The sequence below is a fragment of the Meriones unguiculatus genome, chromosome 10 (genome assembly GCF_030254825.1).
Source record: "Meriones unguiculatus strain TT.TT164.6M chromosome 10, Bangor_MerUng_6.1, whole genome shotgun sequence".
Lineage (NCBI taxonomy): Eukaryota > Metazoa > Chordata > Mammalia > Rodentia > Muridae > Meriones > Meriones unguiculatus.
The window spans coordinates 70,968,223-70,990,988 of NC_083358.1; the positions used below are offsets into that span (position 1 = coordinate 70,968,223).

A 22,766-nucleotide genomic window follows, 5' to 3' on the forward strand; every position below is an offset into this window, starting at 1 on the left:
TGTCACACTGTAAAGCTCATGGGACCACAGCTAGCAGCAGTTTGAAGCTGAAAGGACGGATCGGCATTGTAAAAGGAATCTTTTTGTGTCTGTATGGAAGCATCAATAAAAGCTAATGGCCTGTCAGCTGAGGCAGAAAATAAGGAGGTGGGAGTTCTGACAGAGAAAGGGGAAGTCTGGGAGAGAGTGAGAGGCAGGATTGGTCCCAGACTTTGAGAAGGATGTATGAAACTGTGAGAGATAATCAGCCAGGCAGCACACATAGAATTAAATGGGTATTGTAAGCTAAAATCTAATAGGGGAACAAGCCAAAGCTAATGGCCTAGGCATTTCTTCATAAATAATAGTCTCAAGGTGGTTATTTTGGGCATGGGAGGAAAACCTCGAGGTCATACACGCCATCTCTCACCTTGGGTCACTACATAGTCCTCTGTCTCCAAAAAAAAAAAAAACAAAAACAAAAACAAAAAAAAAAAAAAAAACAAAAAGAGAACCTGGGTTTGTATGTGTAGAACCATTTACTACCAACGATTCGTTGGAAATGTTTGCTCCTGTTTACAATGAGATGCGCACACACAATGGGAACTCAGGAGAATGTGTTTGCCACTTAATGTCTCCATATATTTTGTGGTCAACTTTATTTATTTGTTTATTTATTTTTAAGAGAGCCTGAAACTCACTGTGTAGACCAGGCTGCTCAGAGATTGGCCAGCCTCAGCCTCTCAAGTGCTGGGACCAAAGATATACACCACCACACTGAGCCTAAGATCTATTTTTTCATTTGTAAGTATGTTTGAAGCTCCAAATACTAAAATGCACTTATAAATTTAATAGTGACAATGTGGTGTCACTGTAACAGTACAATGGTAGACACCTGTTAATGGGGGAAAGGCTCCTGGGCTGGAGAGTTCAGGGTGGAGGGTGGGGGATAGCAGCCGTGCCCTGCAGCAGGTGGGGACTGAGGGATGCTGGAAGAACCTGGAGGGCAGGTTGGCCTTCGCTGAAAAAGCCCTTCAGCTGCTTGTCCCGGGTCTGAAGCTCAACGCACTCTAGCAATTTAACTATGTCACATTATGTAGCTGCCTTCCAGAACAACCCTGATTCTTCAAAACTGAAGTCACTGCACAGCAGCCTACCCTCCCCCAAGCTGTGCTCACCTGACTGTCCTGCTCCATTCTGTTATTGTTGCTCAAACAGTACATTGTGCTCCTATCGACACTGAAGTAATTGACACACAATTGCCTCTTGCTGTGCAAATAAGGGGTTTTTGTGATTTGGTCTGTATTTTTCAGCCCTCTCACATTCAGAAATCTACTGACCTTAAGGAAAGTGGCTGAATGAATCACCTTGACACACTGAGTGTATGCTTTGTTTATAGCATCTAGAGTGTCTGTTTTTGGCAGTTGGTTGTGCCATGGTGCATGTGTGTAGGTCACAGAACAATTGTGGGAATCAGTTCCCACCTTCCACATAGATTCATGGAATGAGATTTGGGTCAGAGGGCTCAGCAAAAAGCCTCTTTACCCTTCTTGACAATTTAGTGTGCTTTTGTTCTTAAGGAGATTCCATTACCAGGTGTGGCCGTGTGTGGGTTTAATCTCAGCAGAGGCAGGTGGATCTTTGAGTTTGAGGCTGTCTGCTCTACAGAGCGAGTTCCAAGACAGCCTAGACTTCACAGAGAAACTCTGTCTTGGAAAATGAAAAAAGAAAAACCTGTCAATTCTTTTCAACTTCTAAATAACCCATGAAGTGAGGCTTATTTCCTGTTCATGCTTTTTAACCCTCCTTAGAAATAGGTTATGCAAATGAGGACAGTACAGCTGAAAGTCCTCACTGTTTAAAGGAACCTGGTAAACATGCTCAGGAGACAGGCAGAAATGAACTCCTTAAATAACGTTAAGGCTATTTTTATTGTTGTAAACTCTTCTGTGTGTGTAGCTGGGGTGCAGGGAGGCACCCGTATCATAGAGCACCGTGACAGTCATTGCACAGCTTGTGGGAGTCAGCTCCCTCCTTCCATCCACCATATTGAATCCAAAGGAGTTGGAGTATAGACTACTGTGGTCCTCTGGAAGAGTGGCCAGGCCTCTAACCACTGGACCATCTCTCCAGCACCCCCACTCCACAGCTATTTTTAAAGAGACAGTACTTATAAACAGGAAGAGGATCTGAAACTGATTACTTTCTATGATTACATCTGTTCTGTTAGGGCAAAACATATGTTTGGAAGTGTATGCTTTGATTGCATTAAATACAGTCACATTTCTGGGCAGCCATCACTACCAATCCAGAAGCCCCACATCACTAACCAGTAACTCCCCATCCCCAACCTGACAAGCGTATCCTGCTGTCTGTGTTAAAGAGCACAATGTCCGAAAGGGCCATGCCCATCATAGCATGTGTCGACACGTCAAGCTTTATTAATGAAGCTGCGGGATCTGTGTCTGTATGTGCACTGTGTATATTCAGGTATCTATGGAGGCCAGAGGGCACTGGAGTTACACAACCATGGTATGGATGGTGGGAACTGAGCTTAATCCTCTGCAAGAGCAGTAAGTGCTCTCTTTCTCTCTCTCTCCTCTCTTTTCTTTTTCTTTGTTTTTTTTTTTTTTTTTCCCAAGACAGGGTTTCACTATGTAGCCGAGCCCTGCCTGTCCTGAACTCATTCTGTAGACCAGGCTGGCTTCCAAGTCACCGCGATGCACCTGCCTGTGCCTCCCTGAGTGCTGGGATTCCAGGCATGTGCCTGCTCACCGGGCCAGTAAGTGCTCTTAATTCTGGACTAGCTCTCTTCTGCTGCAGTAAACACACTTTTAAAAGTAGATTATATTTTGTGATACAGTCCTAGCTCACGCTGGCTGTGAAGCTCCTATATCCCTGAGAATGGCCTTGAGCTTTGAATCCTCCTGTGTGCTGGGTTGAGAAGCATGTTTGCCTCTTCCTAGTTTAGGTGGTACTGGGACTGAATCCTGGGCTCCACTACACGAGCATTTTACCAGCTTTGTTTCCCACCGGCCAAAAGCACTTCTAAAAGGTAAGTTTAAAGCCCAAGGTCAGCCTTTAAAAAGGGGCTTTCTGATTGTTGATGTTATTTTAAGACAGATGCATTATGTAGCCCAGACTGGCTCTTTGTGTGTGATCCTTCTGCCTTGGCCTTCTGACTGCTGGGATTATAGAAATCTATCACCACTCCTGGCTTCACAGTTTTTTTTAACATTTTACTTATTTTTATGTGTATGGCTATTTTGCTTGCATGTAGGTCTTAGTTTGAGGTCAGTATGGTCTATATAATAAATTGCAGGCCACCCAGGGCTACATAGTGAGACCTTGTCTAAATAATTATAATGTATACTTATATTAAATATTATATATCACATATAATAGTATTCTTTTTTCCAACAAACTCCAACAACTTTATTTTTTCTCCCCATAGCTTATATATCCCAGCAAAATCTTTCAATTAGTATAAAAATTACAATGTGCTTATTTTCTATTTTTCATAATAGTATTCTTATATATCAGATATAATATATATATATCATTAATAATAATTACTTAAAATAGAAAGCTGATTTGCTTGCGGGCAGGATCTTACTGCATAGTTCTGACTCTCCTGGAACTTGCTGTGTGGAGCAGGCTGCCAGATTTCCAGCACTTCTCCTGCCTCAGCCCTGTGACTATTCAGACTTAGGTGTGTGGGACAGGATCTAATTGGCCTGGGCAGGATCCTGGCTGGCCTGGAACTCAGTTTGTGCTGAAAGTCATGAAACCTATGCTATATCATAAAAGTGTGTAAGAAAAAGATGTGACAATTGTACCTATTATCTTGCCTAGAGCAATCTGAATTTGTTTTGAATTTTTGCTAATATAGTTCTTAAAATGCCTAAGTCTTAATAAGACAGTTGGTTGCCTTAATTTTAGTTGCGTCCCTAGCACTTTTTGTGAAACTCTTTCTATATTCTGTGCCACTTCAATGTGCTACTCATGTCAAAGCGGAACTTCATTAATACTAATCTTTGCACTGGGACTTTGCTAAGGAAGTTTGCACAATCTTTAAGAGGCTGTTCAATAAGGCAATTTGGACTTTTATTTTTAAAAATCATGTGTGCATGTGTGAGAGTACACGTGCCACAGCACACATATAGAAGTCAGAGAAGAACTTTATGGTGTCAGTCCTCTCTACTCCCCATTACAGGGGTCTGAGAATTGAACTCAGTCTCTCTGGCTTGCATTCAAACGCTCTTTCAGAACACCGAGCTATCCAGCTGGCGTCTTCTAAGAAGCTGTTACAAGACTATTCTTAAGGACTCTTGAAATCAGCTGGAGCTGCACAATGCTGGCAGCAAATTTTTGATTGGTATGGCCAATCCCTTCAGCCAATATGGAAAAATACTGCTGCTAATGAAAAGCAGTTCTCATGAAGACAGTAAGAAACTAACCTTCATTTCTGTAGGCTGCTTTTAATGCCTACATTTTAAAACACATTTCTATAGGCTGCTTTTAATGCCTACATTGTAAACAAGGTGTTGAAAATATTCATTTCCATTTGTGATTTCATTTTTATTCTGCAAGTAAAGGCTGCAGACAGTGTTTCATCTAAAACTGAAACTTATCTATTCAGCGGGTTCAGGAAGTTCAAGTGTTACATTCCTGCTGACTTTTCTTTTTTCCTAATTTGTTTGTCTGTTGACCCTTCTATGCAGCCTCTGAGTGGCCTGTGTAGATCAAGTTGGTTTAAAACTTACATCCACCTGCCTCTGTCTCTAGAGTGCTGGGAATAAAGGCGTGTGCCACCATGCACAGCCTGTGACTAATTTTTTAACTCAAGTGATAGGAGTTCTGCTCCTGTGTGAAACCTCTCATCTTGCAAAGTTCAGAATTCAGAGGATTTTTACTCTCTCTTAACTTAGTTTTATTATACTTACTTCATATCGCAATATAAAATTCAGCCTTAAGGATTACCTTGCATTTTCCTAGGGTATCTGCTGACTGACTTTATTCTTGAAATATGCAAATGCTAAATTAAAGAGCACTGTATTTAATACTATTTTTATTAGATTTACTTTGGGCCAAAAAAATCAGAGGAAAACCCTGTAGAGAAATTGTGTGTTCACTAAATCCTGGGTTCGATGAACAATCTCCAAACTTCTGTACTATAACATCATTTGCTGTCATCTGAGATAATTCATTCAACAAAACAGTGGGTGATGGCAAACTTTTTAATTATGTTGAAAATCTGATGTTATTGCCACTTCTAAAGGGCCTGTCATATCAGCACGTTGAAGTATTTTGGGACCCAGTATGCCAATGAGGAGAGCTCCATTTGGAGCTGTGATAAGGATGGCTAGAAAGGCTACTGTCATCACATCCTTCGAATATCCTTCCAAGTGGGGTGCCATGACCCTTGCTGTTTCTAGAGCCAGAGGACCTAAGACAGCCTGCAGTTAGGGAGGACACAGGGCAAAAGAAAAACGTTACTCACGGTTGACATATAATCAAAGTAAAGGGTTCTGTTATAAAAGCACACGATGAAACAGTGATAAAGTACTAGAAAGAAAATACCCAAGTGTGAAGTAATCTCTATAATTTAATCATTTATTGTATATTCTTCCCAGAAAATATATCTAGAGGAAAACAACCTGGAAAAACCAGAGGACAGAATAGGGAAGAATAAAGGAGAAATGTTAAATTTAAAATATTTGTTCTAAAGCATAGTGGGACACATGGCTCTCCTTGCATAAAAATGTTGGCTGGTAGGGCAGGGTATGGCTAGAGCACTTGCCTACCATGGAAAAGAGCTTAAGTTTGAAAAAAAATGTTTATAGCTCTCTTTCCAGCTGCTAACATTTGACAGGGCACAGCTTGGACGCTGAGAAAGGACACAGAGGCAGAGGGAACAAGCATGGGTAGTGGGCTCTTCTTCAGACCTGCTTCTTTTTCACTCTGCTTTAGGAAACGAATAATGAAACAAAACCACAAGTGTCTCAGGCAGACTGACAGACAGACAGATGGTCTTTTTATAGATCTATTGTTCCCTAGAATGAAAACAGACTATTACTATTTATATGACTTGAAGGTCAGATAAAATAACTATAATACTGTTCACCGAGCAGCACTTTATGCCAGAAATTCTGCTGAGAACTTTACAGGGATTATTGCATCTACCCACACACCAACATTTAGTAGATATGGTCATAGGTCCTTACATAAAATGAGGAAATCAATGAGTTGAGAGATAGAGAAGTAACTAAAGACCTAAGCAAGCAACATAGTATTCAAAACCAATAATCTGGCCTTCAAGTCTTGCAAGTCTAACCCTAATGGAGAATTTTGTTTCACAGAAATATATAAGCTTCTATTCTAAAACCAAAATGGAGAAAAACAATCCCAGGAAAGCAAGGCCTTATGCTGCCATGTTAACAGCTGAACAATAAATAGCTGTAAATTATTATAGAAGAAGAAGATAGAACTATAAAGCCTTCATACAGGACATGTTTATCTCTGCCCAGGCTAGGTTTGTTTGTTTATCAACTTTCCAAAAGTTGAACTTGGAAAGAAGAGCCTCAATTGAGAAAGCACCTCTATCAGATTTCCTGTGGGCAAATCTGTACAGTATTTTCTTGATAAAGGATTGATGTGGGAGGGCCCAGCCCACTGTGGGAGTTGCTACCCTTGGGTCCATGGTCTTCAATGATAAAAGAAAAAAAGCTGAGCAAGTTATAGAAAGCAAGCCAGTAAGCAAGGTTCTCCATGACTTTTGATTCAGTTCCTGCCTCCAGGGTTCTGCCCTGAATTGCTATGCTGACTTCCCTTGATGATGGACTGTGACATTAAAGTCTAAGAAGAAATAAGCCCTTTCCTCCCCGAGTTGCTTTTGGTCATGGTATTTGGTCATGTGTCTATCACAGTAATAGAAACCTTAACTATTGTGTCAAATAGTAAGGAAAAAATGAAAACAAACAAAATGCCCCCAAAGACACTATATCATTCCTTTACAATCATAGCCATGTATCATAAAAACAAGTATCAAATTAAGAAGAATTTATGTGTATTTGTATGGTGGAGTGAGTGGGTGAGGAAAGACACACTACAAAAACCAATGTGTCTCTAAAGTTAAAAATATCAGAGTAAAAACAGTCCCATATTATGATGTATACTGTACTAATTCTATTTTATACTTTTTTTCCTTTTTTTCTTTTCTTTCTTTTTATTTTTCTGACATAGGGTCTAACTATATAGCCTTGGCTATCCTTGAATTGGCTTCAAAGACCAGGCTCTCTGTCCTGGAGCTCACAGAGATCTTTCTGCCTCTGCCTTCCAGGTGCAGGAATAAAGGTATGCGCCACCACACCTAGGTTTATTTTCTACTTTAGAAAAACAGGAAAGGAAAGCATTTCCATAAAATTTAGAGATTTTTATCATTTAAAAGTACTCTTCTAAATTTCAGAACAACTGCTTTAAAAACAAATCTTTTAGATGCTGCATTGTGTGTGCGTGCGTGTGTGTTATACATGTGTGCTGCACATGTGTGCCTGTTTGTGCACATGGGGAGAACAGATAATGTCAGCTGTCCTCCTCTGTTACTCTCTGCCTCGTGCCTGTGAGACATGGGCTTCCAGTGTTACCGGTGTGTAAAGGCTAGCAATGCACGGTAATCCTCCTATCCCCTCTGCTCCTCCCCTTCCTTTCCCATGCCTATTGCTGGGATGATGGGCACTGAGGCTAAGCCTGTTTTCAAGTAGGCACTGGGGATCCAAAATCATGTTCCATACACTCCTTCCCCTTGAGCATTCTCCCCAGCTGTTTTGGTTTGTTTATTTGTTTTTTTGGGTTTTTTTTTTGGGGGGGGGGGAGAGACAGGGTTTCTCTGTGTAGCCTTGACTGTCCTGGACTCACTGTGTAAACCAGGCTAGCCTCAAACTCACAGAGATCTGCCTGCCTCTGCCTCCCAAGTGCTGGGATTAAAGGCGTGCACCACCAGTAGTTAGTTATCGATCAAACATGGTAAAAGTAAGGTAAATTAGACAGCAAGTTGTGACTAGAGAAATATTGTTCATTTATAACTTTTAAAGCTTGTCAAAACTAAACTTATTAAACTTATTTAACTTATTAAACTTATTATTAGTATGTTCCTACCTGGACTGTAGCTTTGGGGATCCATGATAAAGCAATAAATACTTTCTCCTTAAAACGAAAGTTAGCATAAGACATCAGTGTAAAAGTGGCTAAAATTCGAACAGATAATGCCAAACCCAAGGTAGCAATACACGTGCCTATAATACATATAAACAAATGTAAAAACAAAGCATGGGGGGAGGCTGTTTTTTGCTTAGAGAAGTGAATTCTAAAATTTCTGAAAGTATTTTGATGGTGTTGCTCCATTATATCTATTTTTAAGTAGAAACAGTAATTACAAAAAAAAAAAAAAAAAGTAAAAATGAGGTCTTGTTGTGTGTGCACATGTAGAGGGAGGGCTGTGCTGGGGTGTGCATGTGTACTTACGCGGGCCAGGGGTTTGTGTTTGGTGTCTTCCTCAATGGCTTCTTTCTGAGACTTTCTCATTGGCAAGCCTCAGGGATCCTTCTGTCCCTGCCTCCCAGTGCTGCTGAGACTGGAGTTCACAAGGGTGCAGGTGATGGCTCAAGCAGGTGCTAAGCGCTGTGTGGCCAGCAGCTTACCAGCCAAGCCACCTCCCCAGCCTCTAGGGAGCATCTCTCTAAGTCTAGATATGTTATGGTGGGAGAGCCATGACAGGGCTTTCAGTTCATCTGAAGTAATATATTTTGAATGGAATGTATTTAATTGCGAACTAACCTTTTTGGGACATGTTTCAAGGAATGCAATCAGAAGCATCTAATGGTACTAATATTCCCTGTAATCTATTTCTTTGGATCACTTGGGAGATAGGGTTGTCTTTGACTGAAAGCAAAGATATGCACAAGGTAGAAGAAAAGAGAGTAGGTATGATCAGTATATTTTTGAAAGTTCTTTAAAGCTATTCAAAGAAATGGTATAAAAAATAAAGTATTCATAATTTTTAAAATCTTGTATTTTGTATCTTTTATGTTCTATGCACTCTTACCAATAGCTTTTGATTCAAGAGACTCAACAGATACTTCTGTTCCAACTAAGCCAAAAAGAAGTGGCTGAAAAACATTCCATGTGTTTGCAACAATTTTTTGGATTCCAACCTATAGGAAAGAGAAATGCATTTTAGTTATTATAGCATGTAAAGATAATTGCAGTTCAGAATTTTATATATTTTGTTTATTGTGCACATAAATTTAGCTGCATTTCAGAAATTTAAAACCATTTTTAAAATTTAATAAACTGATGATACTTCATTTTTAAGGAAAATTAAAATCCAGTTTCTCAAGATTGAGTAATGTCTTTATTCAGACAGAATTTGGTTAGGGAAACACACAAAGCTATACAGTAACCAGTGTCATCTCATCACTGTGTTCCAGAATGGGGACAGTCTTTGGGATCCTCGTAACACTCAGGACGGGTAGTAGGGACAGAAGCACAGCCTGTGGGGTGGGAGCACTCACAGCTCACACCTGGCCCACAGCGAGTAGGGAGAACTGCCTAACTGACAATTCTGAAACTCAGTCCATGACCCTGGGTTTAGACAGGTCATATACATGCACAGGAAGAAAATATTCTGGTAGTCTGTTAGGCCTGCTTCCCAAGACTCATGTTGACTATTTGAAAGTTGTTTTCAGTAACTCTATTTTGTTGACAGGAGTATAAATACTGAACATCTTTCTAATTGATACTTGAGCAGTATGTGTTAACAAAAGGCAAATTTACACCCAGAAATTCCATTTCTCGGAGTCCATTGCTACAGAATACTTGTATATATGAAAGGCTATGTGAAGAAATCTGTTCACGGTAGTAACATTTTTATTTTAAAAATAGAATATATATACATATATATAGTATTGGTATAGAGATAAGTTGAATATTTAGGGGATGAGGACTTTTGCATTTATTCTGTATGTTTTTATCTTTATGATCTTCATGTTTTTCTCTTTTGTGTAAGTTGGGTGGATAAAGTATTTCCATGGGTCGAGGTGCCCGTCACAAGCTTGACAACTTGAGTTTGTCTAGGACCCAGCCGCCGGAAGGAGACAACTGACTCAGTAAGTTGTTCTCTGACCTCCATGCCCCTCCATAAATAAATATAATAATGATGATAAGCATAAATTAAACAAGTTCACTCAATGAAAGGAAAGGCGGAACATAAACTGAGCAGAGCAAGGATCCCCGTTAGCCGACCTACTCAATCACTAACTAATATAACAAAATAAAAACAAAGCAAAAACCAATGCTGGTAAATTTCAGGAACATGTTTTCATGGATGAATTGTGGAACTAAAAATTCAAAGAATAAGATAAAAGCAATATAGCCAAAAACTTAGGGAAACTCTGATGTGAGAACACAACTTCTGACTGCATTTTACTGTAATTCAAAGTGGTTTTCTGTAATACTTAACTCCTCACTCCATGTATTTCCTGGAAGAAGTGGAATATCTTCCAGATGGAGGTGATTTCCTAACTGTCCACTATAGATTTCAAAATTTACCTATTTTTTCTTTTTAGAAAACTCACCTTCTCTTTGGCCCATTTTTTTGCTGCCATGAACGACATCACCAGTGTGACCAGTCCGCCAGCTCCATGTAAGCCGATGTGCTGACAGCCTAAGACAGCAGAAATACACATACTCAGAACAAGGAAGGCTCGCCTCTGTATGAGCTTCTCCTAGAAATACACATTTAGAAGTTGTTTTACATTAAACATACAAGATGTGGCATTATCTATCTTTTTTTACCCTTTGCTACAATATTTGTAAAGGTTTTATCAAACAGTCTCCAAAATATTGATTTGATTTTGCATCAAAGCTTTTGGCAGATGCAGACACAAGTAATGGTTTGTTGTATATGAGACTTTGACCCTTTATACAACACTGGTATCAACAGCAAAATGCTTGTCAGACTCTTCCTGAAAAGTGAGAAAAAGTGTTCCTCCAATGAGTTGTTAAAATAAATATCTGAAGATTTCTTTCTGTTTAAAAATTCTTGACTTTTTAATTGATTTATTATTTATTACTTTATTTAAAAGATTTGGTAACTCTGATCCAAGTTACCAAATTATAGGCTGAGGCAGGACAATGACAACAGTTGAGTTCAAACCCAGCCTCTACCACATAGTTAAATTTTGTCTCAAAATTGCCACCAGCACCACTATTAAACAGGTTTAAACCCTTGTCCAAGGGAACGGAGGCAAATTTAAATCAGAAAATATGGAAAGATAAATGGGAACTTATTTCTGTTTCAAAGATGTTCAAGAGAAAGTTATGGGGAAAGTCTTAAAAAATTGTCAAACATAAATAGATGACCTAGTAGAAATGGGGAGGTAGGTAGAAGGGAGAGGACAATTGTATACTTTGTTCTCAGTATTTTAATTTGCCAGATCAGGACACATGACCTTAACCAATACTACATGGAATCAACTGCTATTAGGCTCAGTTTAAGCAGACAGTAGGCAGAAGAGGCAACTTTTGGGGAAAGAGTGTTAGGTACGGAATTTTACATTTCTAAAGCTGTCTCAGAAAGTTCTATGCTATAGCCCTGCAGCTTAGATGTGGACTGCCTCCCTCAAAGCCCTTGTGTTAGAAGCTGGGTTCGGGGTGGTGGTGTGGGGCACAGCAGGACCTCTGTAAATCAGGGAAGCATGCTCCTAAAGCAAGTTATTGGGTTCCACTCCCCTCCTTTTGTTTTGCTCCAGGGCTTCTGCAATGGTATACTGCCTAGGTGATGAGGTAGGTTGACAGCAGAATTTCCAGAATTTCCGTAATTTCCAGAACTGTGAGCTAGATAAACCTGTTTTACAGATTAAGTATCTCAGGTAGTTCATTACACTGATGCAAGGCTGATTAATACACTTAAGTTCTACAAACCAGATCTTCTTGTTTTTTGTTTTTTTATTTACCTGGTCTCCACTTGGAAAATACTGAACAAAAATTCCCATAACAATTCCTACTAGCACACCAATAAGAACATCCCGCAAGGACGACAGGACATTGCTCATCACACTACCTGTAAGGGCACAGAGTAAGAGAGACTTTTCACCGAAAACGTCTTCATGTACACTATACATCTAGACAATAACACCTATGAGGTTCATGAGGAAAAACATTTAGAGAACAAATTCTAAAACTGGACCTTTAATGGCGGCATGTGTGAAAACGTATTCAGATCTATCTTGGGTTTCATGTGTACTCTTAATAATTTAATATGAACATACAACTAAAAATGCCCATTGTAAGGCTGGGTGTGGTGGTGAGCATCTTTAATTCAGCACACGGGAGGCAGAGGCAGGTGGAGCTCTTTGAGTTCAAAGCCATCCGGATCTACAAAGTGAGTACCAGGAAAGCTAAGCTACACAGAGAAAACCCTGTCTTGAAAAAAAAAAAAAGTACATTGTGAAAATGGGTCAGAAAATAAAGAAAAGCACGTGCTGTTCTTACACTCAACCTATGAGACCAGTTTTCTAACTGGAGAACAAGTGACAGCAGTACTGGCAGAGTACTGGTTAGGTCATGCTGACAATTCTGATAAGCTGTGTGCAAAATAAACAAACCAGAAACGACAACTTGCCAACAAAAACACACAGAACAACTGCATCCCAAGGTTAGTCTTAGACATGGACAAGTCAATTAATTTTTCAATATTTTTGTTTGTTTTTCGTGACAAGGTTTCTCTGTTAGCCTTGGCTGTCTTGAACACATTTTGTAGAGCAGGCTGGCCTCGAACTCACAGAGATCTGCCTGCCATTACCTTCCTGAGTGCTGGGATCACAGGTGGAGGCCACCACACCAGCTTTCAATATGTTTTTAATATGAATAAATAATGTATCCCTGGAGTCATTGTGAATAAAAAAGTAAGCAGAAAACTTGATCCTCAATTAAAAAATTGCTTGGTTTTACTCTGATCACTGAATTAGCTAAACATATGTAAGTGTTAGAAATATTTTCCACTCAGAAGAATAGTGATATGGGTAAGATGCTGAAAATGGACTACTGAGGCTGGATACCGACAGACACACCAACTGAACAATAATGGATAGCCTAAAAGCCTGCATGGAACTCCATAAGTGCACTAAAAAGATGTGACAAGGGGAAAACCAGGAGTAACAGCATGCAGACAAGTAGAAACAGCTAATGTATTGTGCCCTGGAAGCTCATCCCCAAGCTGGCACAGCTAGAAGAAGGTATCCCATTGCTACCTCTCCATTGAGAGGAAAAGAGAAGAAAGGGACAGTGTAAGAGGTTGCCTAAAGCATTGGACTTTGTCTTACCTGATCCTAACCTGCACACTCTGGATACCCAAGTGCTGTCAGGAACAAAGGAAACTTCAGAAATATGCTCCTGAACCCAAGAGCTTTTGAAACTGTGCCAAGCATAAAAACAAAACAACAAACCAAAAAAAATCAGTAGTTTGCAAATTCTTAGAAAACATAAGCTGAAGAGGAAGAGCCTCCAAACTCATTCTATAAGGCTAGCACTATCTTGATGCCAAAGCCAAACATACTATAAGAAAACTACATGCCAATACTCCAGATAAATATGCAAGAATCCTTAATACAATGAATTAACTGAATTCAACAGTACATGAATTGGATTGTACATCATGATCAAGCTGTGGATACAAATGGATTTTTAGAAGATTTTGTCTTATGAGCATATTGCCTGAATGCATGTATATGTACCATGCGCACACCTTACACTTGTAGATGCAAGAAGGCCGCATTAGCTTGTCTGGACCTACACTTAGGAGATATTTTTGAGCTACCACACAGATGTTGGAAATCAAATCAAAGTACTCTGGAAGGCAGCGAGTGCCCTTAACTACTAAGCCACCCCCCAAAAAAATGTTTTTTATATGGGGTCAAGATGTAAAATTCTTTCCTGTGACACATTCGAGGAAAAGACAGAAATCACAAGATCACTTTGTTTGATACAATGTTTGATGACTCCAACAACCTTTTGTGATGAAGTTACTCAGTTCAGAACAGAAGCAATTTATCTCTCGATAAAGCCCAAGGAGAAAAGCCCACAGCTAACTCCATATGGACTAGTGAAGTGAAAAGTTTTCTTTTAAAGATCAGGAATAAGACAATGATGCCATTTTCCCCAGTTCTATTCTCAAAGTACTAAAAGTTCTAGTCAGGGAAATTAGGAAATAAAAGAAATAAAAGGCATCCAAATTGGAAAGGAAAGAAAATCTCTCTTTATAAGTGGATTGACCTTATGTAAAAAAAACCCTTAAAACTTGATGGCTCAGTGGGTGAAATTGTTGCCTTGCAAGCCAGATGATCTGAGTTCAGATCTCAGAACTCACATCAAAACAAAACAAAATAGATGTGGTATTGCAAGCATTTGTAATCCCAATGACAAGCAAAGGGAGATGGAAGGCAGAGATAGCATTTTTGAAAGCTTGAAGTTCACTTGGTGTACAAAGTTTGCTTGGTGTACAAAGCAGTGAACAGGAGACTGTCTGGCCAGGGCTGACACCTAAACTAGTTCTCTAATTCCACATGCACATCAAGGCATGCTTTTCACCTGCACGACCCCCCCCCCACAATGAGACACAGAGTACCCTAACATTAATCCTCCAAACATAAACCTGTCAGAACTATTAAACAAAACCTGCAAAGTTGTGTGCTATGAAATTCAACACTAACATATCAGTTGTTTCATATACTAACAGTGAAAAGGAAATTAAGGAACTTATTTTGAATAACATAATAAGAAATAAAGAATAAATGTAATTAAGTAGGTGAAAGTCTTGGAGTGATAATTAAAACATGGCTGAGAAGTTTTAGATATATGTAAGCGGAAAATACATTTGCTCATGATTAGCTGACTCACTACAGTTATGATGCCCATACTAGCTGAAGAAATCTCTTGAATCTATGTAATGCCTATGAATAATTCTAATGGACATTTTATTAGAAATACAAAAGAGAATCCCAAAATTTATTCTGAATGTTGAAGAATGTTGAAGGGCCATATACTAGAGATATTAATGCATGTGCAATCTGACATTTTGTTCTTTTTATGAAGCACAGTTGGAGTTTAAGAAAGGCATTTTAATAAAGGCTTAAGCACAAGGTTAAGAGAAAGAGGGTTACCAAGAGGAAAGTAAGTCACACCCAAGAGCATGGATGTGGTCTTCTTAAAGGCAAAAAGTAAAACCCAAGTAGAGATGGGTATGCCTCCTCAAAGGACAGCTGCTGATATTCTGTTCTTGACTTACATTTTTAAATAACTACATATGTTGAATATTTTCCAGATGTCTGTGCAATTTGTGCTTCTTCTTTCACATCTAATTACTATTCTTTTAGCTTTAGTCACCTGTAAACAATTTGAATTTACTTCTCTCAATTCTGGAGAGCAAGAAGTCAAATATCAAGACACCAATAGCTTTGGTGTCTGGTGAAGGTCTTTTCCTTATAGGTCACATTCTCTGTGATCTCATGTGGTGAAAAGTTCCAGTTACACCTTTTTAAGAGTCTGAACAGCATCCATGAGAACTGCCCTCACACTCACCATTCCCTATAGGCCAAAGGTCAGACATCGCATTAGGTGTTAGGTTCCAGAAATTGAATTCTAGAGACGTGAACTTTCAGCATGCAACAAAGAGCTTTTTGTTGCATTTTAGTCTGAGGGATTTTCTTTTTCTTGAGTTATAGTTTTTCCATATAATCTTCACATTATCAATCACTTGTACAATGACTTTCTCCAATTCCAAGCACCAAGTTTCCACTCTGGTTGGTGTGGCATGTATGTTTTCCAGTTTGATATCCATAATTTACCAGTATTTGCTTTTACAGCCTGTGATTTTATTCTTTTTGCCTAAGGACATCCAGTTTCCTCATCATTGTTTGCAGAAGATATTGTCCTTTCTCCATTAAGAAGCTAGGAGTGATGGCTCACACTTTAATCCTAGCACTGGGAAGTCTGAGATAGGAGAATTAAAGCAAGTGCAAAGTTAGCCTGGGCTACATAGTACATTCCAGACCAGCCTGGTTAGAGAGTGAGCCCCTCTCAAAACAAAAACAAAACAATGTTTTCTTTCAAATGTTTCTACACAAGAAGTCAACCAAGTATTATTTTACTAGTAAATATTTTAGTCAATTACACCTTTGTGCAGGTTAGTAATTCTGAAGTAATCAAGTAATACTATACAACCATTCAAAATGACACAGAAAGTGCCTAGATGCTTGTGTGTAACTAGTCCTGGTTGTTCGTAGACTCGTAGACTCGGCAAGTAAGATTATGAGTTCCATGACAGCTTGTGTAGCAACAGCTATATTGTCTCAAAACAAATTATTTTCTATATGAAAAGCATGTTTGTGATAATAACATTAACAGAAAAAGAATTTAAATTTTGTGTAGAGATGAAAGGCAAACCCTGGGGCTGTCAACAGGCTTGGAGAGATGGCTCCGCAGTTAAAAGCCCTGGCTGCTCTTGCAGAGGATCTGGGTTCAGGTCCCAGTACCCCCAACCAAGGTGGCTCATAACCATCTGTAACTCCAGTACAGATGATCCAATACCCTTTTCTGGCCTCTGTGGTCACTGAACACCATGTAGGCAAAACACACATAACCATAAAAATAAATCAATAAAAATAAATTTAAAAAACTAGGATCTGGGAGTGGTGGTGCATGACTGCAATCCCAGTGGTCTGGGAGGCAGAGGCAGGTGGATCTCTGTGGTCTACAAAGCCAAGGCTACACAGAGAAACCCTATCTCAGAAAAAAAAAAAAAATAGAAGGGTTGTTGATATGGTTCAGCAGGTTTAAAAGCACTTGCCATGCAAGCCTGGCCACAGGAGTTCAATCCCAAAGACCCACAGAGGCTGACCGTGTGACTGTGGCTCTTAGCACTCACAGTAGCTGGTCCACAGCTGCCCATGACTCCAGCCCTAGATCTAATGTCTTTTGGGCCCTGCGGGTACCTGCATACATACAAATAAATGCAAATTAAAATATATATATAAAAAAAGAGAAGTAACTCCTAAAAGTTGTCCTCTGACCTGCACACATGTTCTGTTTATACACCCCGTAGCCGCTACCCCATCACATTTACCACGGAAACAACAACAACAACAAAATAATAATAAAGGCAAAAATAAAGGGGTCAAAAATGAAAAGCAAAAATCTCTGACAACGGGACTCTAACTGCTCAGACACTGGCCCAGAGAGCTGCCACAATCAGAGCCTGCCACTACAACCTCATTCCTAATGGCCAGTTTTAAGGACAAGTGGCCTTTTTCAATTTACTACTTTAGAGAATTGCCCTCATGAACGCTATTAAAATACAACCTCACACAAATGGCCCAGGAGGCAAGGCCAGACAACTTCTCAACTGCTATAGAAAAGGACACAGTCTTTCAGAGAGTACAACACTTTCTTTTTGAGAAGTATTTTTGCTGTGCTTTTAGTCTGGTAAATACTTTTATCCATACGCCTCGGGTTCAAGATGACAGTGTGGTGGTGGTCAGTGATTTTTATGAGGATAATGGGAGAGGATTAGGGAGATGGCTTTAGCAGTATATGGTAGATGCCAAGCCTGAGGAACTGATCTGGATCCTCTGCCTCCATGCAAAAGTGCACCCAATGTCAACCTCTGGCTTCCTCACGCACATGTATACACATACCCACACAACCATACATGCATGCATGGACACATGTAGACACAGAAACATACAGAAATACTAGGAGACAGAGAGAAAGAGGAGAGAGGGGAAAAGAGATAAGATTTATAAGGCTGAGAATGAAAATATTCTTACCCAAAAGAATATGGATGACAATTACAGATTTCATTTTTATCTCATATTTTCCAATGTAAAAAAAGAGGGAGTCTAGCTGAACTTCTGGGTTCACACAATCACTTCCCAGTCTCCTAAAATGCTGACAGTGTACACACACATACCACATCCAAGTCTCATCCACACCATTCTCAAATTAAAACTATCTTATTGCTTTTGTGATGTGGCCAACTGAATTTTAAGTACCATAGATAACCCAGCCATTACTGACTGCAGAAACACTAACCTTCTGTTAAAACTAAGAATTCCAAACAGTGCTTTGGAGACGGCATTTTCTTGTTCTGTGTTTTCTTCTGTGGTTATGTAACCTCCGCCAACAGTTTTTCAACAAGCACATAACTATGTCTTCAGGAGGGCCGTTAGGCTCACTGGCCTTTACATGGCCAGCGGCAGCATGGCGGCTTCTGGCATTTTCACTTTGGCCATTGTGGGCTTTCCCAGCTTCTCACTGCAGGTCGCCTCACAGCCAGGGATGAAGCTGTTTGGCTGGAGCGCCCGGTGCTTTCTCCATCTGACCCTACCAGTTCTGTCAGTTCCCCCAGCTCCAGGAAGGCTGAGTGTCCACTCCTCTTCCTCCATAACTTGTCTAGAGCTATTTGATGTTCCAGCACTGTGACGACCAGAGCCACTATGGCCACAGACACTGCTCTGCCTTTGCGAGCCTACTGTACCTGCTGGGAAGGTCAGGAAGGGGCTTCTGACACACAGTAATGAGCAGCAGCAGCTGTGACCTCAGGCAATGGTACATTGCTAGAAGAGAAAGCCAGGGTTGAGGGGCTTCCAGCTGTGGCAGACTGCTTTCCTGGTGTCTATCAACTGGATTTGCAGACAACCATCATGAGATGAGCTTCCTTAGCTGTCTTTTCCAAAAAAGAAAATTGTAGTGTCTGCTGATCCAATCATGAAAATGGAGCATTCAGTTCATACAGAGACTATCCATCCATAGCAGTTCATCTGCTATTCCATCCATCTAGAGGCAGTGGAGAAGATTCCAGCCTCCTCTGCCTATCACTTCAACTCCTTGTACTCAGCAAAGCTGAATTCTAGGTGCCAGTTGGGTTCCCGTCTGTCTCCCCCAGGAATGCTTCCAGCATATATCCTCTCTAGGGCCTCTGCTCAACTGTGAGTTCCAGTGTATTCTTTCTGAACATGGCACAGCTGGCCACACTCTCCTTGGCTGTGTGGGTCTGACACTGAGTTCCAGGTCACCCCAATGCATTCTGGTTCTTCTCAGCAGTGGTAAAGCACGGGCTCCCCCAGCACAAGGATAGCATGTGCTCTAGAGAGAGAATGCTGGCTATGCCCACTTTACTGCAGTCAGGGCTCTTTGTGAGCCCATCTACTTTCACAGTATTTGCAGAGCTGGTCAAGACCAAGTATTACCTTCCAAATCTGAAGTGGTGTAGTAAGATTTTTGTCTTAACACTACCAAAAGAGCACACTGTTGCCCTAGCTTTATATGTTCGAATTGTCTTAATATCAAGCAGAATGCTACTAGGATGGTAAGAAACGTACATTTCAAAAACAGTTAATCTGTTAGTAACACTATTAATACTGCTGCTTGTAATTTTCTTACTAAAAACTGGTAAGATTCCAAAGCAACAGAACCACATAAATGGCAAAGATGAAGATAGTAAAACCAACTAATTAGAAAAGTTCAGTATGAAAATGAAGTCATTTTATTAAGTGTTGTTTGGGGGCTTTTGGAGAATTCATTTTATTTTTTAATTTTTAATCCATTGAAGCATCTTACCTGGTCAAGACGAGCTTTCTACAAAGAACAAAGAAATATCAAAGTCTTGTTGATAAATGTAGAGGGAATGCCAGAAACCTAGCTTAAAGAACTACAAAAAAAAGGTGGTAATTTTCTTATTTACCCGAGGAAAAGACTATGCTCAAGAATGTGTTGAATCCAGTGATGGCTGCAACATCATCCATACTGCTAGCAGCCACCAGCAAGGTTGGAATGCCTTTTTCAATACCATATCCATTTTCTTGCAACAACAGCATGGAGGGAACAACAACAGCAGGAGAGACAGCGCCTAGGACAAAACTGAAAGGCAGACTTTGAGTACCCACCCTTTTTTTTTTAGATTTATTTATTTATTTATTTATTTATTTATTTATTTATTTAATGTATGAGTGTTCTATCTGCATGTGCACTTGCATGCCAGAAGAGGGCAATAGATCCCAGTGTAGATGGTTGTGAGCCACTGGTGCTGGGAATTGAACTCAGGACCTCTGAAGGAACAGAGAATGTTCTTATCCACTGAGCCACCTCTCCACCCTTTTAAGCAATAGTGTTTTGTTCTCCATTTCACATGACAGCATTATGCTTTTGAGTGAAAGCTACTTAATGGTGATAAGGAACTGTGCATGTTTAGTGCTGGGTAAAACTTCACAGAGGTGTGTCTAAAGAAACTGGGCTGAGCACAAATTGCTGGCCTTTCCTCTAGCCATACGTTATTTAAAATGAAGATTATCAATACAATAAGACAATTCATAATGCAAATAGCAGACACCAGGAGAATCCTCAATGGCCAAGAAACCAAATGTACTCCAAATACACGAGACAGGAGGATTTCAGAAAGAAAACACAAGCCCAGTGTGTCTACCATTACTGCAAAAGATGTAAGTTTAAAGGCTTAACTACACATGGCAGATGCTCTGAACACTTACACAGTGGCTACACCATTTCATAATCCCACCAGCGCAATACAATACATCCAGTTTCTCCACACCCTTGCCAATATAAATATGTATCGGTTAGCCTAATGTATGCACAAAGATACATTTAACTTATGTTTTCTAATACTTATAGATGACAAGAATTTCAGATGTTTGTTGGCCAGTTATTAATGTGGAGAAATGTCTTTTGCACATGTGCTTGCACACATATACACACACCTTGTGAGTCTTACTTTGTATCCCAGGCTTGTCTTGACCTCAAAACAACTCTTCTGATCCGGCTTTCTAAGTGCTGGAATTATAGGCATGAGGCCTCATGCCTAGCTAGCTAGACTAAGTTAGTTAAATATTTTTTAAAAAGTTGAGTTGTAGAAATTCTTCATATATTGCAGATACTAAGTTCTTAGCAGATATATGCTTTTCACTTATGCACACCTCATTTTGGATGCTGTTTCATTTTCTGAGCAAAAAAGTTTGATGTAGTCCCATTTGTTTTTGTTTTTCAGGTAAATTTAGTTTCATACTCAAGAAATCATTACCAAATTCTCACCTGGGATGTGAGAACTTCCCTCTAGTGTTCAGAGCCATGCCGAGAGGCAAATGCAGTGTGGGTGTTAAATGCGTCAGATTTTACTAATCCAGTTCATATCTTCTTAGCTTGTATTTGCTTGGGATACTGTAACTTCTGTAATGGCATCTAGAAATCTCACAAAGCCAATCTGCTCCATATTATGCTAGAAGGCTCATGTATCAAGGAAAATTTGAAACTCTTTTTTGTTGTTATTGCTGTTTGTTTTGAGACAGGGTCTCTCTATGTAGCCCTGGCTGGCCTAGAGCTTGCTGTATAGACAGGTTAGCCTTCAACTCAGAGATCTTCCTGTCTCTACCTCCAGAGGATTGAAATTAAAGGCATGTACCACTATATCTGGCTGTGGCTTTCTATTCTACTAGAAAATGTAAAGGTCCATTGGTTAATTAACTATAAAAAAAAAGTTTGAGATTTTCCCAAATCTTATATGGCTTCCTTCACATAGCATTTTCTATTGAGAGCTTCTTAGACATATAACTTATATAAGAATCCAAATCTCAGACTTTGCTTCTAGAAAACTGAGGGCATCCTGCTTGAATGCTTGAATGTAGAAAAAAGTAGCTTTTTCTTCTGTAACTCATAAGTAGTACATATAGCAATCTCCATTTATTGGAAAGTCTAAACTATGAAAATAAGCAACTTTTCAAGAATGCAAAGATTTTGAGAATGTCTTAGTTTGGGTTCTATTTCTGTGATTAAAAACCATGACCAAACTTAAAGAGTTTATTTCTCCTTACAGTACATCATGAAGGTAAGTCATGGTAGGAATTCAAGACAGGAACTAAAGCAATGGTCATGAAGGATGCTGCTTTTACAGGCTTGCTTTCCATGGCTTCCTCAGACTACTTCCACATACGACTCAGAACCACCATACCACCAGCAGGCTAGGCCCTCCACAGCTATCATTAATCATTAAAATATCCCCCAGATTTGCCTACAGACTAATTTGATGGAGGTATTTTCTCAGTTGAAAATACCTCTTCCTAGATGACCCTAGTTTGTGTCAGGTTGACAAAAAAAAAAAAAAAAAAAAAAAAAGCCTAACCAGGAAAATTATCTCCTTGTCAACTTGACACACCAATACATCACTATTAAACCATAACCTTTCTTGTTTGTCCCCAAAATTCATAATATTAATATCATAATATAAACTGTATTCCAACTTTTAAAGTCCCATTGTTTTTAAAGTTCAAGTGCTTTAGAGGCAGGTCAAACTCTGAGTTCAAGGACTACCCAGTTTACAGAGTAAGTTTTCTACCAGCCAGGACTACATAGTAAAACTCTGTCTTAAACTCATTGATCAGCTCTTCCTGAGGGGGAAGCAGCCTTGCCAGGCCACAGAAGAGGACAATTCAGCCAATCTTGATGAGACCTGACAAGCTAGGGTTAGATGGAAGGGGAGGAGGACCTCCCCTATCAGTGGACTTGGAGAGAGGTATGGGAGGAGATGAGAGAAGGAGGATGGGACTGGGAGGGAAGATGAGAGGGGGCTACAGCTATGATACAAAGTGAATAATCTGTAATTAATATAAAAAATAAAAATTAAAAAATTCAAACACTTTAAATCTTTTATGCTGGCAATTGTGGCA

General features: G+C 39.7%; 1 protein-coding gene across 1 annotated transcript in view; it reads right to left on the minus strand.

Moving 5' to 3' along the window:
* Positions 1–5,219: 5,219 nt before the first annotated feature.
* The window catches only part of Slc9b1 (solute carrier family 9 member B1), a 37,000-nt gene continuing 19,453 nt past the window's right edge, over positions 5,220–22,766 (minus strand). Inside the window, exons 6-11 of the mRNA XM_021653619.2 lie at positions 19,778–19,953; positions 11,994–12,100; positions 10,614–10,763; positions 9,083–9,191; positions 8,137–8,273; positions 5,220–5,438 (exon numbers count right to left, since the gene is read on the minus strand). Of these exons, the coding sequence (XP_021509294.1) occupies positions 5,220–5,438; positions 8,137–8,273; positions 9,083–9,191; positions 10,614–10,763; positions 11,994–12,100; positions 19,778–19,953 (898 nt within the window). The remainder of the gene's footprint in view (positions 5,439–8,136; positions 8,274–9,082; positions 9,192–10,613; positions 10,764–11,993; positions 12,101–19,777; positions 19,954–22,766) is intronic.